This window comes from Humulus lupulus, chromosome 9 (assembly GCF_963169125.1).
Source record: "Humulus lupulus chromosome 9, drHumLupu1.1, whole genome shotgun sequence".
NCBI classification, from domain to species: Eukaryota; Viridiplantae; Streptophyta; class Magnoliopsida; order Rosales; family Cannabaceae; genus Humulus; species Humulus lupulus.
Genome location: NC_084801.1, coordinates 26,209,340 through 26,230,232, shown reverse-complemented (window position 1 = coordinate 26,230,232; position 20,893 = coordinate 26,209,340). Strand labels below are relative to the sequence as shown.

The window sequence follows — 20,893 nt, the reverse complement described above, 5'->3', positions numbered from 1 at the left end:
ATATATATAATAAATACGAGAATTAAACATACCAGTTAAAGTTATCATATTTTGACATATTGCTTTGTTCTTCGGAGGTTAGTGAAACTCGTTGAACCCTAGTTCTTTGATCACTTCTTTGAATTATATATCAATAACAGTTCAAGTGGACGTAGGTTGTTACCAGATTCTGGGGCCGAACCACTATAAACTCTTGCGTGCTTTATTGTTTTTGTCATCACATTCATTTCAACGCATTTGTTTACATCAAGCATATTTGACTCCGTGTCAGTTGGCCAAAATCAGGGTCAACACTAGGCATGTCATTTTCAATGAACAAAAATTCCCTTTCCATCACGGTTTTCTGAATAATTACCAAGCTGAGAAATATGTGACCATGAACACCCCTCATGCCTGGTTTACATTGCCTCTGAATATCCCCTCTTCAACAAGTACCTCTGATTCTTCATCTCATGTTACTGCAATACCATCTTCTCCTGTTTCACCACAGCAACAATCGGTAAGTACTTCTTCTTCTCATGTTGGTTCTCCAATTGCCTACACCTCTGATGATTTTTGTCTAGAAGTTCCTGTTGTATCTCCAGCTAATCTTTCTCCTCAGCCAAGTCCAGCTCCAACTGAACCAAAATAGCCTTCTCACCCCATGGTTACACGTGCCAAAGCAGGGATTTTCAAACCCAAAGTTTACCTTGGTCAATCTATGTTTTCTCTTGATACTCATGAACCCGTTTCAGTTGCTGCAGCTCTCAGGCATAAGGGGTGGTCAAGGGCCATGGATGAAGAAGTGTATGCTTTGAAAAGAAATAAGACATGGATTCTAGTACCACCTCCTCCTTACTGCAATATAGTTGGCTATAAATGGGTTTATAAACTCAAATTCAATTCAGATGGTTCATTTCAGAGATTCAAAGCATGTCTTGTTGCCAAGGGATTTCACCAATGGCCTGGAGTAGATTTTGGGGAAACATTTAGCCCTGTTGTTAAGGCTGCAATAGTCAGGGTTGTGCTTACTTTAACAGTGACTTATGAGTGGGAAGTGAGGAAAATCGACATCAACAATGCCTTCCTTAATGGTGTTCTCGATGAGGATGTTTTCATGTCACAACCTCCTGTCTATGAAGACCCTCAACATCCTCACTATGTATACAAGTTAAAAAAATCATTGCATGGCCTTAAACAGGCACCTAGAGCCTGGTATGACCAACTCAAGAACACACTGATAGAATGGCATTTCGAAAACTAAAAGGTTGATTCCTCTTTCTTTCTGCTCAAGCATGCAAGGTTTGCGATTATGGTATTGGTTTATGTCGATGATATCATAGTCATTGGAAGTGACTCCAGGGAACTTAATCATTTCATTGCAAAGTTAAACAAGACCTTTTCTCTAAAGGATCTTGGAGCACTGAATTATTTTCTTGGGATTGAAGTGTTTCGAGATAACACTGGCATTTATTTATCCCAAGGGAAATATATTGCTGAATTACTTCAAAAGGCAAACATGGAGAATATAAAGCCAAGTGTTACACCAATGCAGCAGGGAAAACTCTGTCTCTGCATGATGGAACACCATTGTCTCAGCCAACTCTGTACAGAAGCATCATTGGGGCACTGCAATACCTCAGCCACACTAGACTAGATATCTCCTTTGCCGTTAATAAGCTCAGCCAGTTCCTAAAACAACCTACTGATGTGCATTGGGGAGCTGCTAAACACATCTTAAGATACCTAAAAGGTACTATCCATCATGGTCTTCACATTGCCCCAAGTGATAGACTCTCTCTAATTGGTTTCTCCGATGCTGACTGGGCTTGCTGCCCAGACGATCGAAAGTCAGTTGCAGGGTACTGTGTCTATTTTGGTGAATCCTTAATCTCCTGGTCCTCTAAGAAACAAACGGTAGTAGCTCGATCTAGTACCGAGTCGGAGTACAGAGCCTTAGCTCTATTAGCAGCTGAATTGGCATGGTTACAAAGCCTACTCGCTGAGATGAGATTTGAAATGTCAAATATCTGGTGTGATAACTTAAGCGCTAGTGCTTTGGCTAACAACCCTGTTTATCACGGAAGAACAAAACACATCGAGCTCGATGTGCACTTTGTAAGAGACAAGATTCTGCAGAAGCAACTTGAAATTCGGTATGTACATTCACATGATCAAATTGCGGACTGCTTGACAAAGGGGCTCACTCCAACTAGATTTGGTGTCAACAAACTCAATGTTGTTCCCTCACCATTTTGTTTGAGGGGTGGAGTTAAAGAAAATGAATCAAGCCATAATGATGATGCTAATGATGGCTGCACTAATGACAATGAGGCAATCAATGAATGAGCAATCCCGAGGAGAATCTTTCTGTTACAATTTGTTATGATTTGCTGTACCATTTTTCATAACTTTTTAGGCAATATTCCTTTTGTTAGTTATGCCAGGTGTAAGCCTAATATTGGCCTTGTTTTCCTTCTTTGTATTGGCCTTTTGCTATAAATGAAATGTCCTGCATCCTCAGCCACCTGAGCTGAGAATTATCACAAATCAATTTCTCTAAAAACTTAACTGTATGGCCTCACAAATCAATTTCTCTAAAAACTTAACTGTATGGCCTCGCATCTCATTGCTGCCACAGGGTGAGGTGCCTCATCATCACTACTGGATGAAGAAGAGTGAAAGAAGAGAGGGGTGAAAGAACCATAAAGAAGAGTGAGGGAAGGGGTGGCTAGGTGAGAAAATGGGAAAATTATTTCAGGGTAAGGGAGAGATGGGCTTGGGCTGGAGTAACTTGTTTTTTTTTAATGGATTATATCCATAATGCAAGATTTTCTTGGCGTGATTGATATCTAAAAAAAATTCATATAAAAAGCATTGGTGAATGCCTTGACCAACACCAAAGGGTGATATGAATTTCTTTTTTTTTTTTGTAATTATGTACATTTGTAATTGACAACTAATTTTAATAAGTGTTTAAACTTATTTTATAAAGTATATACACATTTTTTATATGATAAAAAATCAGATTTATTATACACATATGATATATATAGGGAGCGGCTATAATGCATCAACTTTTTTGGATGCATCAGTATAGCCATCTTGTGTTTTCTATATCTCAATAATTTTTTTTTTCAATTTTTTTTATATGAGAGTATACATTGTAACCATTTAAGACACCTTGTAAATTTTCAAAAAATTCTGAATAATTTACCGTGCTGAAAATAAAATTCAAATAATTGATTTTTACTCGCGCATACAAAAAAATATACACATGTGCAACAATCAGTTTAAATATTGTTTTCAGCACTGTAAATTATTCAAAATTTCTTAAAAATTTATAAGATGTCTTAAATGAGTACAAGATACACTATCATATAACAAAAATTAGAAAAAAATTATATATTTTCCAAAAAAATGGCTTGACCATAATCTTTCCCAATATATATATTTTGAGAATCGTACGTCATGAATATATGTTAGCATTAATTGGAAATAAGGCCTTTTTCTTCTCCAAATTAGCTTGGTGATATTCTCGTCTAAAACAATTCTGAATCCATCGAACTAGTTTTTGAGAAATCTTATGATCATTGTTGGAGACAGCATATTGCAATATAAGTATAATGTACATATCTTACTAGGGAGTGATTGGTTTGTCATTTAAATACAATTTTATGTTTTTGAATCCTTAAAATATAAAAATCTCACATAATCTTTTATTGGTAGGTTATTTTAAAAAACAAATCCAAAACAAGTTTTGAAAAATGAGTATGCTTTTACACATAAAAATTGAAAACGATATTTTGTCATTTCCTATCATTTTCTTACATTTCAGAAGAGCCCACGTCATTTTAAATATAAAATGACTAACCAATCAAAATTTTGAAAAGTGAAAATATTATTTTCAAAAGTATTTTCAAATCAATTTAATTATCCAAATACATTGTTTTTGAACACTGAACTAATCAAGCCCTAATATATTTATTGGAATTCAAATTCAAATTCAAATTCAAATTCAATTTCGTTAGAATTGTGAATTGCCATTAAAGTTAAATATTGTGGACCTACATGTCTCATAATAATTGTGAAACGTAATTCCACCTAGCATTAATTGAAGTTCTCATGCACTCTTTGTCCAATGTCCATTCATCTAGATCAGCCTTTAACTTTCGTTTGTTGCGTTGTTTGCTTTTTTTTTTTTTTTTTGTCTAAATGTAAATAAATACAATTGTGAAACGCGTGTTGATGTAACATAATCAATTTTTTTGATGAGATTATAAATTTTCCCAAAATCTATCTCCTAAATTATTAAAGTTAACTTTTGTCATTTAACCTAAATTATCAAAGTTAATTGTATCATTCATCATATTATTTTTTTATATGTTTTTTTTACATTAGAGGATTGTTTTTTTATTTTTTTAAATTCTTTTTTATATATTGTTAATTTATTGGTAAGGTAAAGTTTTTTTTTATATTCCTATTACTATTAATGTAAAATATTTTTTCATATATATATACTAGGTAGAAGTAACGTGCAATGCACGGTTACTTAATTTTAAAATTGTAAATATTGTCTATAGTTTTAATAAAAATTGGTACACTATTTTTTTAATATATATATATATATAATAGAATGAATTATAGTTCTATAGTATATATAAGTATTTATATCAATAATCTCTACATATATGACATATAAACACAACGTTGATATATATATTTACATAGCTACATGACTTATATATAAAATACAATAGTATTTAAAAAAAAATTAATAATAGAAATAAAATAATAATAGAAAAAATCATAGTATAAACAGTAATATACATGCATCAATTATTTTTAGTTTCTAATGTATCTAATTTATAATTATGAATACGAAACTTTCCAGAGCAAGACAAGAATTGTTCATGTGTAAAACTTTTAATATTTTTTAGTATTTTAACAATATTTGGTGTATATAGATATTTAGATTAATATTTTAAAATTATATGAATTTTATTTGATTATTGTATATTAAATTATGAAATAAGGTAATTCTAAGTATTAATTTAAATTAAATATTATTTATAAAATATTAAATAATATATTATTGTACAAATCACGCTTTTACAGGTGCACGTAGAAGTGCCTGTACATGTAATTTTTTTTTAATAAACTAACTCTGTAGGTGCAAAGAACAAGAAAAAGTCATCTGCAAAACTATTTACTTTTGCAGGTGGATTGCAATTAAAGCGCATGTGGGATATTTTCTAGACACACAATTATAGACACTGTAGGACGAAATCTTTTGCGTCCTTAAAACGTTTCTAGGCGCATAGTATGACTTTTTCAGGTGCATTTTTGTGCCTGCAAAAATCTATTTTATTGTAGTGTAATGAAGAAAAAAAGCTCCAATCACCTCATAATAAATAAACAATCGCAAAAATTTATAAGATAAAAAAAAATAATGTATATGATTTTATTATTTTTAAATAATTATGATTTAATCATTTAAATTATCATAAAATATCTTTAAAATATCATATTTTAATAAATAAATAAATAAATTAATTAATTATTTTTTGCTTAAGTTTATGTTTGTTCAAAGATTATATATTATATGTTTAAATAATTATTTTTAAAAAATATCTCAAAAATATCATATTTTAATTTGTTTAATTATTTATTTATTTAAGTTTAAGTTTGTTATACCCAGATTTCGAGCCATGTTAAATGTGACCTAGAAAGCTGGATTCGCAGCGAATGAACCCGTAAAGTTCGAAGTATGCTTCAAGATTAAATATCGAGCCTGCAAGACTCGAGACGACCTCGAATGTGGTGGCCTTGAAACGTTCACGATCTCGAAAGGTAGCTCCCGAGACGCCTCTATCCTCAGGAATGACCTCGGATCAGGGACTTCGAGCCTGACATACGTACGATCTCGAAGCCATGTGACCTCGGGAGATGTCATTAGCTTGAACGCTGACGAGAAATCTGGGAGATTAAGGCCTTAGAGATATATGATAATGACTTTGAATATCTATAAGTGTTGTTTATAAGGGGCGTGCTCTGTATTTATTATTGTATATCCCATAAAATCATGGGATATTATTCGATTAGTTATACGCCCCCTGGTCTTCAGGGGACGTTTCCTTTTATATCGGATTGCAGGCATTTAAAGCCATTTAATTTATTTACATAAAAAGAGTAACTACCCAAAATATGTGGGATAGTATTCTGCATCCTTCTCTATAAGTAGAGAAGTCGTGCACCATTGTAATGGACCGAAATTCTGAACCTTGAGAGAAAACTCTGAAGAATTCATGCTTAAGAATTTTCAGAGATAATCTTGAGTTTAATAATAGAGACTCGTGGACTAGGCAGATTTAACTGCCGAACCACGTAAAAATCGTGTTTTGTGTTGTTATTTTTTAATTGGTCATTATTGTCTGTTGTTTACGTGCTCTTCTTTCACTGTTGACGAAAAACGGCGTCAACAAAGTTATGTTTACAATCTACCGTTAAATACGAAAATATTCTGTTAAATATCAGAATATTCGGTTAAAGTTAACTATAAAAAAATAAAAAACTGCTAAAACCAAGAATTCTCATTATCTACACACATTTTATATAGAAGAGATATATTTATTATTGTAATTTTTGGATTAAGTAATGAGTTAAGTGTTAAGGTTACCTTTATTTATTCCGGGTAACATGACATATTATATTTGATTTATGGGTAACATGTTATCTATATTATTGCAAATATGAATAATAAGTTATCATGCAATCGCAAACTAAGATATTAATAATGACAAAGTTACTCAGTCAGATATGCCTAATTTTTAGGTTATCAGTTACCAATATTACTACAAATATGAGTAATTGTTTAACATGCAATTTAACATTTAAAAAAAGAATCTATATATTTTTTTCTTAAATCCCACCGTGATTGCACCACAAAAGCGTGATTGCACCACTTTAGATATCCTCTAAAAAAAAAATATATTATACTCACATAACGACAATGCAAATGCCAATTGTAATCTCAATAATCAAAAGATTTCATGAATTTGATGGTACACCAACAAATTATGCCAAACAAACTTTAAATAATTTCAAGGAAAGTACCCACTATGATTAAAAGGTTGCACAGTAGCAACTACCAACTACTCTCCAAACCAACCTAAAAATAATGGGACAGAAAATGGGATAAGATCAACAATGATTGATATCGAATTTATAAATTTTTCAGGTAGTTTTGTGGACGCATTTTGCTAAATGCACCGCTAAAAGTCTATTAGTGTAATTGTTAATCTTAAGTCACATCGGCCATAATCAAACCATTAATTAGGTCTAAAATACTCCATAATTAGCCAAGGTCGCAAGAAACTACTATGCCGGGGTGAGATCGACTATGATTCACACCGATAGCAGAACTTTGACCACTAACATTCAACAAGAACAGTCTTTGTTAGTGAAATTGTTAATCTTGGAATATATCGCAGGCAATCAGAATGTTAATTAAGTCTGAAATACCCCATAATTAGTCAAGGTTGCAAGAAACTACTACTCGGGGTGAGATCGACTATGATTCACACCAATATCAGAACTTTGACCACTAACATTCAACAAGAACAATCTTGGTTAGTGAACATGTTTACCTAGGAACATCCCGTAGGCAACTAGACTGTTGATTAGGTTTGAAATACCCCATAATTTGTGCTTTGGTTTCAAGAAACTAATGCTCAGGGGTGAGATCGACTATGATTCACATCGATAACATAACTTTGACCATCAACAACCAATTTGAACGGTCTTCATTAGTAAAATTGTGTATCTTGAAACATCCTGGGCGTAATCAAACTGTTGATTAAATATGAAATATCACATAATTAGCCAAGGCTTTTCATAAAGTACTACCTCGGGATAAGATCGACGATGATTGACATTGAGTTTATAAAATTTTCAGGCACTTTTGCCAGCACATTTCATGAAATGCGCCACTAAATGTGTTTTTCCCAGCGTATTTCGCCACTAAAAGTCACTTTTGCTGGCGTTTTCGCGAAATATGCCACTAAAAGTCTAAACACATATTTGATCACCAAAAGGTGTTGCTGGCGCTTTCCAGCAAAGTGACTTTTACCGGCGAGTTACCCAAAATCGCCAGCAAAAGTTGATTTTTGCCGACGTAAAACAACACCGGAAATTATTCAGACTTTTGCCGCCGACGCATTTCATGAATAACGCTAGAAAAGTCACTTTTGTCGACCCTTTTCTGAAACGCACCGGCAAAAGTCATCTTTCTTGTAGTGGTCCATCTATTTAACCCAATAAACCTTGGCTTATCCTCCTCAGAAAATGGAACGAGAGGTAAATCAAAATCTAGGTTGATATTTGTACTTAAATATGCTTTCAAAATCATCATCCATAGTAGTATGCCAACTACTATTATATTTTCTTCTTCTTCTCCGATCTTATTCTCCATGTGCAACATCAGCCAAGTCAGCTGTTGAAAACTTCATTCAATGTGTCTCTGTCAATTTTGAGCTTTCAGTTCCAGTCATCACAACCCTATTAACACCAAACACTTGTTCATTCACTGATGTTCTCAGATCAACACCAACTCATCTCAGGTTCTCAGGGCCCTCAGTTCTAAAACCTCAGTTCATCTTTGCTCCCATCCATGATTCCCATGTCCAAGTAGTCGTGATTTGCTCAAAAAAGGCTAGAGTTCCATCTTAGAGTTCGTAGTGGAGGCCATGACTATGAAGGACTTTCCTACGTCTCCAAGATCGAAACTCCTTCATTGTCATAGATCTAATCAATTTTTGACTCGTCAATGTTTACATTGAAGATAACTCAGCTTGGGTTCAAGTTGGTGCCACCCTTGGAGAACTTTACTATCGAGTTCCTCAGATGTGTAAAGTTCATGGCTTCCCAGCAGGAATTTGTCCAAGAGTGGTAATTGGCAGGCATCTAACTGGTGGTGGTTATGGCACTATGTTGAGAAAATATGCCCTGGCAGCTGATAATGTTATCGATACTCAAATTGTCGATATTAACAGTCAAATTTTTGATAGAAAAAAGATTAGGCTTTGGAATCATTCTTTGGTGGAAGATTATGCTTGTATCAGTGCCTGAAACAGCGACACATTTTAAGGTTGGTAAGACATGGGAATAAGGCGGCGGGAAGCTCATCTATCGGTGGCAACAAGTTATGGATAAACTTGATGAAGATATTTTCATGAACGTTCTTTCCCAGGTAACTAATTCAAGCAACAATACTAATTAGAGAACACTCAATACTAGTTACAATGGGTTGTTTGTTGGGGACTCTTATAGACTCCTTAAAGTTCTTGAAAAGGGTTTCCCTGAGTTGGGTTTGTAGTGAAAAGATTGTATAGAAATGAGCTGGGTTGAATCATTTCATTATGAATTAGGATACCCAAAAAGAAAACCCTTTTAGAGCCTTCTCGGGGGGCAAAAATACATTAAGAAAATACTTCAAAGCCAAATCAAATTTTGTCATGATTACCATACCTGAAAAAGCCCTCGAGGGAGTTTGGATGAGGATGTTGAAAAAGGAGAGTCTAGGTATGATTTGGACTCCATTTGGAGGAATGATGAGCAAGATTTCGGAATAAAAAATTCCATACCCTCACAGAGAGGGAATCATTTTCATTATAAGAGTATACCAAAGGAGATTGAAAAATAGGGAAATGGAACAATGAGAATTGTGATTGAAATGAAAAATGAATAGGTCAACCTCTCAATGTTGAGACACAAGTATTATATAGCATTGGTAAGAGTACAAGCTCAAATAGTTGTTACAACTGAAACAATTACAAGACCCTTACTACAACTAAGAGAATAACAGAAAACAGTTACACAACTAACTCAGTGGACAACTAGACACTATGGTCATTATCATCAGTATGATGATATCTAATATCCCCCCTCAAGTGACACGTAGAGTCTTTGAGTGTCAACTTGTTACTGAGAGTAGTGAAATGAGATATAGGCAAAGGCTTGGTGAGAATATGTGCAATCTGATGAGTGGAATCAACATATCGAACATCGAGTTGTTTGGCCAGAACTCGATCTCGGACAAAGTGAAGATCAACCTTTATGTATTTTGTTTTGGCATGGAAAACATGATTCAAAGCAAGTGAACCAGCTCCCATGTTATCACACCACAAAATTGGACAATGAACTAGCTGAATAGCTATCTCAATGAGAAGTGACTGCAACCAAATTAGCTCTGTTGTAGCTAAAGCCAAGGACCTATACTCAGACTCAGTACTTGATCTTGCAATGACATGTTGCTTTTTCGAAGACCAACTAATTAGACTACCTCCAAGAAAGACACAGTAGCCAGAGGTAGATTTTCGATCATCACTGCACCCGGCCCAATCTACAAAAGATCTTGTATGTATTTCCTCTGATTCAAGTACAAGCTAGTTTCGTTTCTGAACACTTCAAATCTGAGAAAATAATGAACAGATCCAAGAACTTTCAAAGAAAAATGTAAATGAAAGTCTGTGATAACTTTGTGAATAAGGGCAGGATCTTCACCAGTGATCAAAATTTCATCGACATAAACTAAAACAAGAATGAGCTTGCCATGTTTTCTGGTGAAGAACAAACTTGTGTCAGACTTTGAGTTAGTGAAACCATACCTCAATAGTGAACTTTTGAGCTTATCAAACCAAGCTCGTGGGGCTTGCTTTAAGCCATATAGTTCCTTGTTGAGTTTGCATACATTAGTAGGATGATGAGTACTCACGAAGCCTTGAGGTTGGTGCATATAGACTGTTTCTTGTAACTCCCCATTCAAGAAAGCATTGTTAACATCTATTTGTTAAACATCCCATCCAAAGGTAACAACAAGAGTAAAGATAACTCTTATAGTACATGGCTTGAGCACAAGGCTATAAGTCTCAAAGAAATCCAAACCAGTTGTTTGTTGAAAGCCTTTGGCAACAAGTTGTGCCTTATATCTGTCCACACTACCATCTGCATTATACTTTACCCGAAAAATCCATCTATTGCTCACAATAGTCATGTCAGGTGTTGCAGGAACTAAAATCCAAGTGCAATTGTTCTCCAAAGCCTGAAACTCTTCCTGCATTGCTTGTTCCCAACATGGGTTAGCAAGAGCATTTTTAACAAATATTGGTTCTAATTCAGTTAATGCATGTAACGTCCCAAATTCGCTAGTAAGGCTCAGTGTCTTGATTAGCGTGCTGGGAGGGCATAATTAGATATATATATATATATGTGTGAAATTGATTGATTAAATGTGTGACTATGTGACATACATGATTTATATGGTAATATGAATATATATATGCATGTTTATGTGTATTAAATATGCATGTGGGCCCGTTCTTGTTAATAAGGGAGTGTTTGTAATTTTGACCTGTTGAGGGTATAAATGTGATTATATTTGTTAAATGATTGAGACCACATTATTATGTGGATATATTTGTAGTATTCAACTTGAGGCGATCCTAGCGAGTGGATTAGCAGAATAGTCACAACGGGGTCAAATCCCGACTCGGGGTGAGCCCGGAGATATTTTGGGAACTTAGCGGATATTTGGTGATTAATTGGGAACATCGGGATTAATTGGGAATTTATAGGACCACTTAAGGATTAGTGGGAAATGTGGTAAATGACGAGTTTGCCCTTAAAGGCAATAAGGGGTTGTGGTTAAGTTTAAGGGCATTTTGGTCTTTTGTGTTGAGGGATATACTTAGGAAAAACTTTAGGAAGTAACCGAAAAACATCAAGACACTCACAGTTCTCTCTCCCTCTCTCTCTCTCGTTTTTCCCTTCTCTCCTTGATGCTTTGGAGGATTTTGAAGCTCTTGAGGAATTGGACAGGAAATCCAAGAACTTAAAGCTAGGATCACTTGAGGATCAGTTCAGGCTCGGAATTACTATCAAGGTAAGGGTTTTATGCTAGTTTTCATTGAGTTTCTGCTGTAATTTAAGGGGATTTCTAGAGGTTAAACCTTAGGCTGGTTTTGGGATTTTGATAAAGCTATGGAGTAGTTTTTGGGGTAGTGTTGTTGATCATGTTGCATTGATGGATTCGAGGCACAATTCTGGGTTTAGATTTTGATTTGGATGGATTTTTGTAGAATTGGCTCGAGAAAAACATAAGAGATTTCTGGGTTTTGGGCTCGAGCTGTGACCCTATTCTTCAGGTGCCGCGGCCTGTGTGCGTGAGAAGGCCCTAGGGGTCTCTGAAATCACCCAAGCATCGTGGCGCAGGATGGGGCATGTCGCAGTTCGTGTTCCCATGAGAGAGCCTTGAGGCTCTCTGACTTGTAGCACGTCACGACCCTTAAGGCCTGGGACGCGACTCTAATTGAGAGAAATATCAAAACCAGGTTTTTAGACTCGAGAACTCAACCTAAGTGCTCGGGAAGGATTCTACTACAGGTTTAGTAGAATTCAAGGTCTCGGAGGCTAGTATGTTATTATGAAGCATTTAATTGGTTTAGGTTTTAATGGTTATCCATTATTGCTTTGTGACTAGGGTTACCATTAAGGCTCTGGATTGAGGATCGTGCTTAGGACCACCTTACACCTTCAGCTCGTAACTCGAGGTAAGAAAACTGCACCCGGGTTGTGATTGGGGCTTAGACCCCTATTAAGTAATATGTTTATGATTGTGAATATATTTGTAATTAAGAATATCTGGATAGGCATGCTTGTTTGTGCTACAATCGATTGCGTGTTCTGCAATCTAATTATTTCGTATATTTGATCTGAATGTCCTGCCTAAGGGAGTTGGGGCTGATGTTAAGCGTGTTGAACGCAGCCCAGCCTAAGCGTGCCAGGGTCAGCTAAATAACCAGAGGGCTCGACCTAAGGGCGCCGGGCCTGAACGTCTCTGAATAAGCATAAGTGTATTTTTGCACTTAACTAACTATATTGAATGTTGTGGTTGAATATGGGTTGAACTGAGAAGATTATTATTATTATTGCCTAGCTGATTGTGTGTGACCTGTTGTTATTGAATTGAACGATTTAAGTGTACAGTTTATATATTGTTGTTCATTTGTGTTTGTGAATTAAGTTTTCTTACTGAGCATTGGCTCACGAGTGCTATGTGGTGCAGGTAAGGGTATGTGGTGCAGGTAAGGGAAAGGGAAAGCTAGACCAGCCATGAGTTGGAGAGGTTTAGAGGTAGTGTGTACATTAGCAGTTGCTCAACTGCCACGGCCGAGGGATTGATAGGGACTATAGCCAAATTGTATTTTTCCACTTAGGCTGGCTTCAGTTGTAATTTTTTTTAGGGTTGTAATTGCCTTGTAAATACCTTTTTAGGATCCCGTGTACAAAACTTTTTAATGAAAAAAACTACTTTATGGTAAAAAAATTTTAACCCTAACCCGTTAATTGACCTTAGTAACACGTTTATGTCCAAATGAATTGATTAGCAAGTCTTGTACTATTTAAAATACATAGTGTAATGGTCTTGGCTATCTAGGGCATCACAACTTTGTATCAGAGCGGTCTAGGTTTAAGGGTTCTTAAAGACTGGCTGGGCATGTACACTCGCTGGTAAACACAAGCTCGACTCAGGGTTTGGTAACTATATATGTTATTACATGTTTAACTATTTAAATGAAATATAAATGCCTTATCTACTTGTTTACTAGGAAGCGTAAGATATACTAATAGGGTCTGGCCCTTGACTGCTATGTGTATATGATGAGGCATGCTTATTAGCATTGATGTTGTATATGAATAATTGTTATAATGCTTGTTTGCATTGTAATTGTATATTGTTGCTCGAGTATTGGCATTAGACTGTGGGGTGATTTCAAAAATCTGTTATCATTGCCTAATCAGCCGAGTCATTGATTACAAATTAACATGGAGAGTTATACCTCCAAGGCGATCAGTTCGACTAGCCGGCACTGAGATCAAGGCTGGAGATGACGATTAGGGTCAGAACCCTCCGCTAGTCCCTGAGAACTGGCAGCAGATGCTTGCTAACATGCAAGCTAGATTTCAGAGTCAATAGGAAGAGATTCGTCTTCTGAGACAACAGGTTCTGCCAAAGAACGCTGCACCAGACTTGCCACCTGTTGTGGCACCAGTAGTACAGCAGCCTAAGATTGGGAATAGGTGGGAGTTGTTGTACGGAAGTTTAGGAAGTAGCATCCTCCAATCTTCGAGGGAGGACCAGATCCACTTAAGGCTGAACAGTGGATGAGTGTGATCACCTCCATCCTGGACTTCATGAGGGTGGTAGGTAATGATAGGGCGGCATGTGCCACTTACATGTTTTGAGATGATGCCCGTATTTCGTGGGAGGTGGCATCCCAGACTCAAGATGTTTCTACCATATGTTGGGATGAGTTCAGAGATTTGTTTAACCAGAAATACTACAACATTGTTGTCAGGGCAGCGAAGGTGAATGAGTCCACCAGTTTGGTACAGGGCAGCATGACAGTTACTACGCATGCCCTGAAATTTGACAGACTAGCAAAGTTTTCACCTCATCTAGTGCCTACAGATGCAGTCACGCAAGACAGGTTTGTTCGGGGGCTGAATGCTATGATAGCCTGAGATGTACAGATCACATTAGTACCTGGGGAGACGAATTATGCCTAGGTGGTTGAGAAGGCCCTCAGAGCTGAGGAGGCAAAGAATAAGGTATGGAGGGAGAGCGCTGCAAGATGGGATGTTCGGAGGGCAGTGCCTCCACTTACAGGGTCTGGTAGAGGCGGAGGCCCCAGCGATCAGAAGAGGAAGACCCTTGACACCTCTACCATTGGTGGTCCTGATAGGAGGGGTCGGGGTGTCCAGGGTGGTGGTGAGACATGGAGAAGTTACCTAGAGTGTGCTACATGTAGGAAGCGCCATCTTGGCGAATGCCGGGTGAAAGCCTGTTACTTGTGCAAAGTGATTGGGCATCTCAAGAAAGACTGCCCGACTTTGAAGAAAGAAGAACCAAGGTAGGAGGACAGCTTGACTCCAGCTCAAGTGTTTGCCTTGACTCAGGCAAAGGCTGAGGCTAGTCACTCGGTGGTGACATGATAACTTTCTAGCACTGGGTTTTCATATACTGTATTGATTGACTCTGGTGCTACACATTCATTTGTTTCTAGCAAAGTGATTGATAGATTGTGTAGGCCTTGTGAGTATTATACTGCGGGGTTTGGGACTATATTGCCTACAGGGGAACTGGTAGTTTCCAGGAGATGGATTAGAGCACTGCCAGTGATTGTGGACAGCAAGGAACTATCAGTAGATTTGATTGAGTTGGATATGGATCACTTCAACATGATTTTGGGGATGGATTGGTTAGTCAGGTATGGGGCGACTATAGACTACAAGAAGAAGATTGTGACATTTGAGCTGAGGGGAGGACCCCTTCATTTTTGTTGGTGCTATGCATGGACCTCACATTCCCATGATATCAACATTGAGGGCTAGACCCCTATTACAAGAAGGTTGTGTAGGTTTTCTAGCCAGTGTGGTGGATACCACTAGGGTCATGCCAATGGGTCCAGGGGAGACTAGACTGGTATGTGTGTTCTTGGATGTGTTCCCCGAGGACTTATCGGGATTGTCACCGCACTGGGAGATTGATTTTGTTATTGAGTTAGCTCCTGGTACAAAACCAGTGTCGAGGGCACCATACAGAATGGCTCCAGCAGATTTGAAGGAGTTGAAGGTACAGTTGCAAGAGTTATTAGACCTAGGATTTATAGATCTAGCTTCTCACCATGGGGTGCTCTGGGTTTGTTTGTGAAGAAGAAGAACGGGACCTTGAGGATGTGTATAGACTACAGGGAGTTTAACAAGTTAACTATCAAGAACAAGTACCCACTACCGAGGATAGGCGACCCGTTTGATCAGTTGTAGGGTAAGATAGTATTCTCGAAGATTGATCTTCAATCTGGTTATCACTAGCTGAGGATCAAGGACGAGGATATCCTGAAGACAGCCTTCCGCATGAGGTACGGACGTTATGAGTTCTTAGGCATGTCATTTGGATAAACCAATACCCCAACATCATTTATGGACCTGTTGATTAGGGTGTTCAAGGATTATTTAGATAGGTTCGTGATTGTCTTCATCGATGACATCCTGGTTTACTCTCATTCAGAGGTAGAGCATGAGCATCGTCTTCGATTAGTATGGCAGAGGTTAAGGGAGCATCGGTTATATGCTAAATTTAAGAAGTGCGAGTTCTGGCTATAGGAGGTGACATTCCTAGGACATATTGTCAGTGGAGACGGGATTAAGGTAGACCCGGCCAAGGTAGAAGTAGTTAGAGATTGGCCAAGGCCAAGGAATGCCTCGGAGGTTACAAGTTTCCTTAGGTTAGTAGGATATTATAGACGGTTCATGGAAGGGTTTTCGAAGATTCTCACACCATTGACTGAGTTGACACAGAAGAACCTGAAGTTCACATGGTCAGAAAAATGTGAGTGTAGTTTCCAAGAACTAAACCGATGATAGATTACTGCTCCGGTGCTGAGTCTTCCTTCAGATGGGGACAAATTCGTGGTGTATTGCGATGCATTGAGACTGGGCTTAGGATGTGTGTTGATGCATAATGGGAAGGTTATTTCCAACACATCACGATAGTTGAAGGAATATGAGCAACGATACCCTACCCATGATTTGGTGCTAGCAGCGGTGGTATTCGCACTGAAAGTGTGGCGACACTATTTGTATGAAGAGAAGTGCGAGATATACACCGATCACAAGAGTTTGTAGTATTTCTTCACCCAGAAGAACCTAAATATGAGTCAGAGATGTTGGCTAGAGTTGGTAAATGATTATGATTGTGAGATCTTTTATCACCTAGGGAAAGCCAATGTAGTGGCAGATGCTTTGAGCCAGAGGGGCCCAGGACAATTGTTTAGTTCAAAGCAGATATCGAAGGATTTGGCAGAAGATATGAGTAGAGCAGGGATAGAATTGGTAATGGGTCAGTTGGACAATACTACCTTGCAATCTATTTTCTTAGAGAGAATAAAAGAGGTCTAGATGGGTGATACACAGTTGAAGGATATTATAGGGGATGTCCTAGCTGGAGTAGCTAAGAATTATTCCATTTTAGAGGCAGGTTTACTGAGATATAAGGATCAGATCTGTGTTCTGATGGACATGGGTATCAGACGAGAGATCCTCAATGAATCTCATACCACACCATACTCATTATATACAGGTACCACGAAGATGTATCAGGATCTACGGTCGTTGTACTGGTGGCCTGGGATGAAGAAGGACGTGGTCAATTATGTAGCGAAGTGTTTAACCTATCAGAAGGTGAAGGCTGAACACCAGCGGCCAGCAGGACTGTTACAGCCTTTAGGTATTCCCGAATGGAAGTGGGAAGATATTACCATGGATTTTGTAGGAGGCTTTTCAAGGACGACGGGGAAACATAACTTGATATGGGTGATAGTAGACAGATATACCAAGTTAACTCAGTTTCTGCCAGTGAGGACAAACTATACTGTGGACCAGTATGCAGAGCTGTATGTGAGGGAGATGATATGTCTCCATGGGGTTCCAAAGTCTATAGTATCGGACCGGGATCCCATTTTTACTTCGAAGTTTTGGGGTAGTTTACAGAAGGCTATGGGGACTCAGTTGAAGTTCAGTACAGCCTTTCATCCTCAGACAGACGGCCAGTCTAAGAGGACAATTCATTTATTGGAGGACATGCTTAGAGCATGTATGCTAGACTTCGAGGGGTCTTGGAGTAAGTACCTCTCGTTGATTGAATTCTCATACAATAACAGTTACCAGTAAAAAGTTGTAAACAGAGTGGGGTAAGGGAGCTCACTTTCATTGAAAGTTACACTCCTAGCAACATATATGCGACCACTGGAATGCATGTACCTGTAACCCTTATGATGAACACTATACCTAAGAAACACACACATAGAAGACCTGAAAGAAACCTTGTGAGTTCGATAAGATCTTAATAATGGAAAGCAAGAACAACCAAATACCTTGAGTAAATTGTAGTCAGGAATTTGATTGAAAAAGTTTTGAAATGGCGAAACAAGCTTAAGTGTGGGAATGGGTATTCTATTAATCAGAAAGGTGGCTGAGACAAATGCTTCCCACTAGAATGTAAGTGGCATGTTGGCTTTGGCTAAGAGGGTGAGGCCAACATGGACTACATGCCTATATTTTCTTTCCACTCGACCTTGTTGTTGGTGAGTGTGGGAACAGGAGTGGCTTTTAACAATGCCAAGCTCTTGGAGCAGATTGTACAGAGGTTTATACTCACCTCGTGAGTCTATTTGAGCACTTATTATTTTGGTTTTGAACATTCTTTCGACATAAGCATTAAAGTGTTTGAATATTATTTGAACTTCAAACTTGGTTTGCATTGGAAAAATCCAAGTGTATTTTGTAAAGTCATCAACAAAGCTTATGTAATACATTTGAATATTCAATTCAAAAGGGGAAGTTGTTTTATTCATAGTGCTTTTGAAGCTAAATTGATGTGTTTGCCAATTTGACAAGCATCACAGAAAGCAACTAAATTGCATTTCACATTGGGATTTACAACGGAAAGAACTTTAGCTAAAACATGTTTAGACGGATGACCAAGTTGGCAGTGCCAAATATTGGTCACTTGGGACTTGTCATGTACAAAACTACTAGTAGTGGTGCAGTTGAATACACGAGGAGTGCAACAGGAGTTATGGGAGGACAACTTGAATTGAGGTGGAGATGAATCTTGACATTGTGGTGGACGAAATTGGATTTTGTATAGGCCATCAATGAGGTTACCCTGAAGAATGACTTGGCTCGTTATCTTGTCCTTAATGAGGCAACGAACTGAGTCGTTCTAGGACAACAATATTGTCTTTAGTTAATTGAGAAATGCTAAGCAGATTTTTAGTGGCATTAGGAACATGCAATATATCTTTTAGCTCTAAGGATGGAGAAGCATGAGATGTATTAATTGAATTAGAATCAATATGTAAGATAGGCATAGAGTTACCATCACCAACAATCACTTTGGATTTGCCTTTGTAGTTGAGTTTGGTGGTGATGTGGTTGGTTGCGCCACTGTCCAAGTACCAAGAACCAGGGGAATCCTATGAAAATTGAGACTCTGTGACATGGGCTTGAGCATTGTTAGATCCATTAGAGGAAGAAGAGTCATTAGAGGTAGGAGAGCCAGTGAAGTGGATTCAAATCTGTGATAACACTTCTGAACTATGTGTCCAGCACAACCACACAACTGGCAAACTGGTTTGTTACCACGACCACCAAGATTGACAAAATTACCACGACAACCATAAACATTGGTTCGTCCTCCTCAACTTGAAGTCTTATTGCCACCACGAAGAGACAAGCTAGCAAAATTGTCTTGAACCATGTCGATAGTGGTACTAGTTTGTTGAGATAGGAGCATTTCTTGACTGTGCAGATTGAAATGAAGATCTTGAAGACTCAAAGGTTTAGTGCGATTGGTCAGATTAACCACAGTAGCTTCAAACTCAGAACTAAGACCGCCAAGAAAGTAGAGGCAAATGCCGTCGTCAAAAATTGGATCACTAGCAGCAGAGAGTGCATCAACATATCCTTTCATCTTCAAGATGTAGTAATCAATTGAAGAAGAACCTTTCTTGGTGGATTGAAGTAAGCCTTTGACTTAAAGAACTTGAGCTTTGGAATTGTTAACAAAGATTTGGGCCAGAATGGACCAAATTTTAGCATAAGTGCGACAGTTGATGATGTGACCAAGCATGACCTCAGTGACAAAATTCATCATCCAATGCATTAGGAATTGATTAAATATAAGCCATTGGAGATAAGTAGGGTTTAGTTCATTACCTGCAAGATGAATCGGAGGAGGAGGCATGGTTCTAAGAACACAACCATCAAGATTGTAAGCACGAACTGCTGCAAGAACCAAGGCTTGCCATTATGAGTAGTTCGATCGATCAAGTCGAAGTTGGAGCGGAAAAAGATTATTGTTTGGAAGGCGAACAGGATCGGCTTCTGGAGCTAGAGCAATGATCAAAGCAGTTGGAGTAGGTGGAGGGTGAACACCAGTGGAGTGAGAAGAAGCATGAGAGTTGTTGTTCCTGTCGGACGCCATGGCAGATGGTCTTTGATAACATATAAGAGTATACCAAAGGAGAATGAAAAACAGGGAAATGGAACAATGAGAATTGTGATTGAAATAAAAAATGAATAGCTCAACCTCTCAATGTTGAGACACGAGTGTTATATAGCATTGGTAAGAGTACAAGCTCGTAGAGCTGTTACAACTGAAATAGTTACAAGACCTTACTACAACTAAGAGAATAACATAAAACAGTTACACAACTAACTCAATGGACCACTAGACACTATGGTCATTATCATCAATACGATGATATCTAATATTCACGAGTCACTATATTACTAGATGGGAAGATGGGGAGAATGACTGTGAAAGGCACTTTGATTGGATTAGGGAGTTGTACGAGTACATGACTCCTTATGTTTCCAACTCTCCCAGGAAAGCTTACGTCAATTATAGAGATCTTGATTTGGGAATTAATAAGAAGAACACGAGCTTCAATTGGTCAAGTAATGATCATTGGGGTATAAAGTATTACAAAAAGGATACTTTAAGTGATTGGTGCGAGTGAAGAGCGAAGTCAGCCCTGATAACCTCTTCAGGCATGAGCAAAGCATTCCACTCTTAAATTAATAGTAAAGTTGAGAAGATAATTATGAAATTTTCTCACATGTATATACGACGTCTATATGTTTTGTTTTTCTTTGCTTTTTTTATTTACTCTTATACATGTTAATTTTCTCACATGCAAATTTATGGTTTTTTTATTATTTAATTCATATTCAACTACTTAAAACAACTCATCAAATCTTCTACTTTCAAGAGATCAAGATTTTTTAT

At 37.5% G+C, this 20,893-nt stretch overlaps 1 protein-coding gene across 1 annotated transcript; it reads left to right on the top strand.

Annotated features, from left to right (window-relative positions):
• Positions 1-1,291: 1,291 nt before the first annotated feature.
• LOC133799537 (uncharacterized mitochondrial protein AtMg00810-like) lies at positions 1,292-2,328 on the top strand. The gene is made up of 2 exons (XM_062237547.1): positions 1,292-1,445; positions 1,535-2,328. Exons 1-2 carry the CDS (start codon positions 1,292-1,294, stop codon positions 2,326-2,328), a joined length of 948 nt encoding a protein of 315 aa, XP_062093531.1.
• The last annotated feature ends 18,565 nt before the right edge of the window (positions 2,329-20,893 follow it).

Coding starts and splice junctions, on each gene's coding strand:
- LOC133799537 (XM_062237547.1), top strand. CDS start 1,292: ATGGTATTGGTTTATGTCGATGATATCATAGTCATTGGAAGTGACTCC. Junction 1,446..1,534: donor AGTGTTTCGAGATAACACTG/GCATTTATTTAT, acceptor ACACCAATGCAG/CAGGGAAAACTCTGTCTCTG.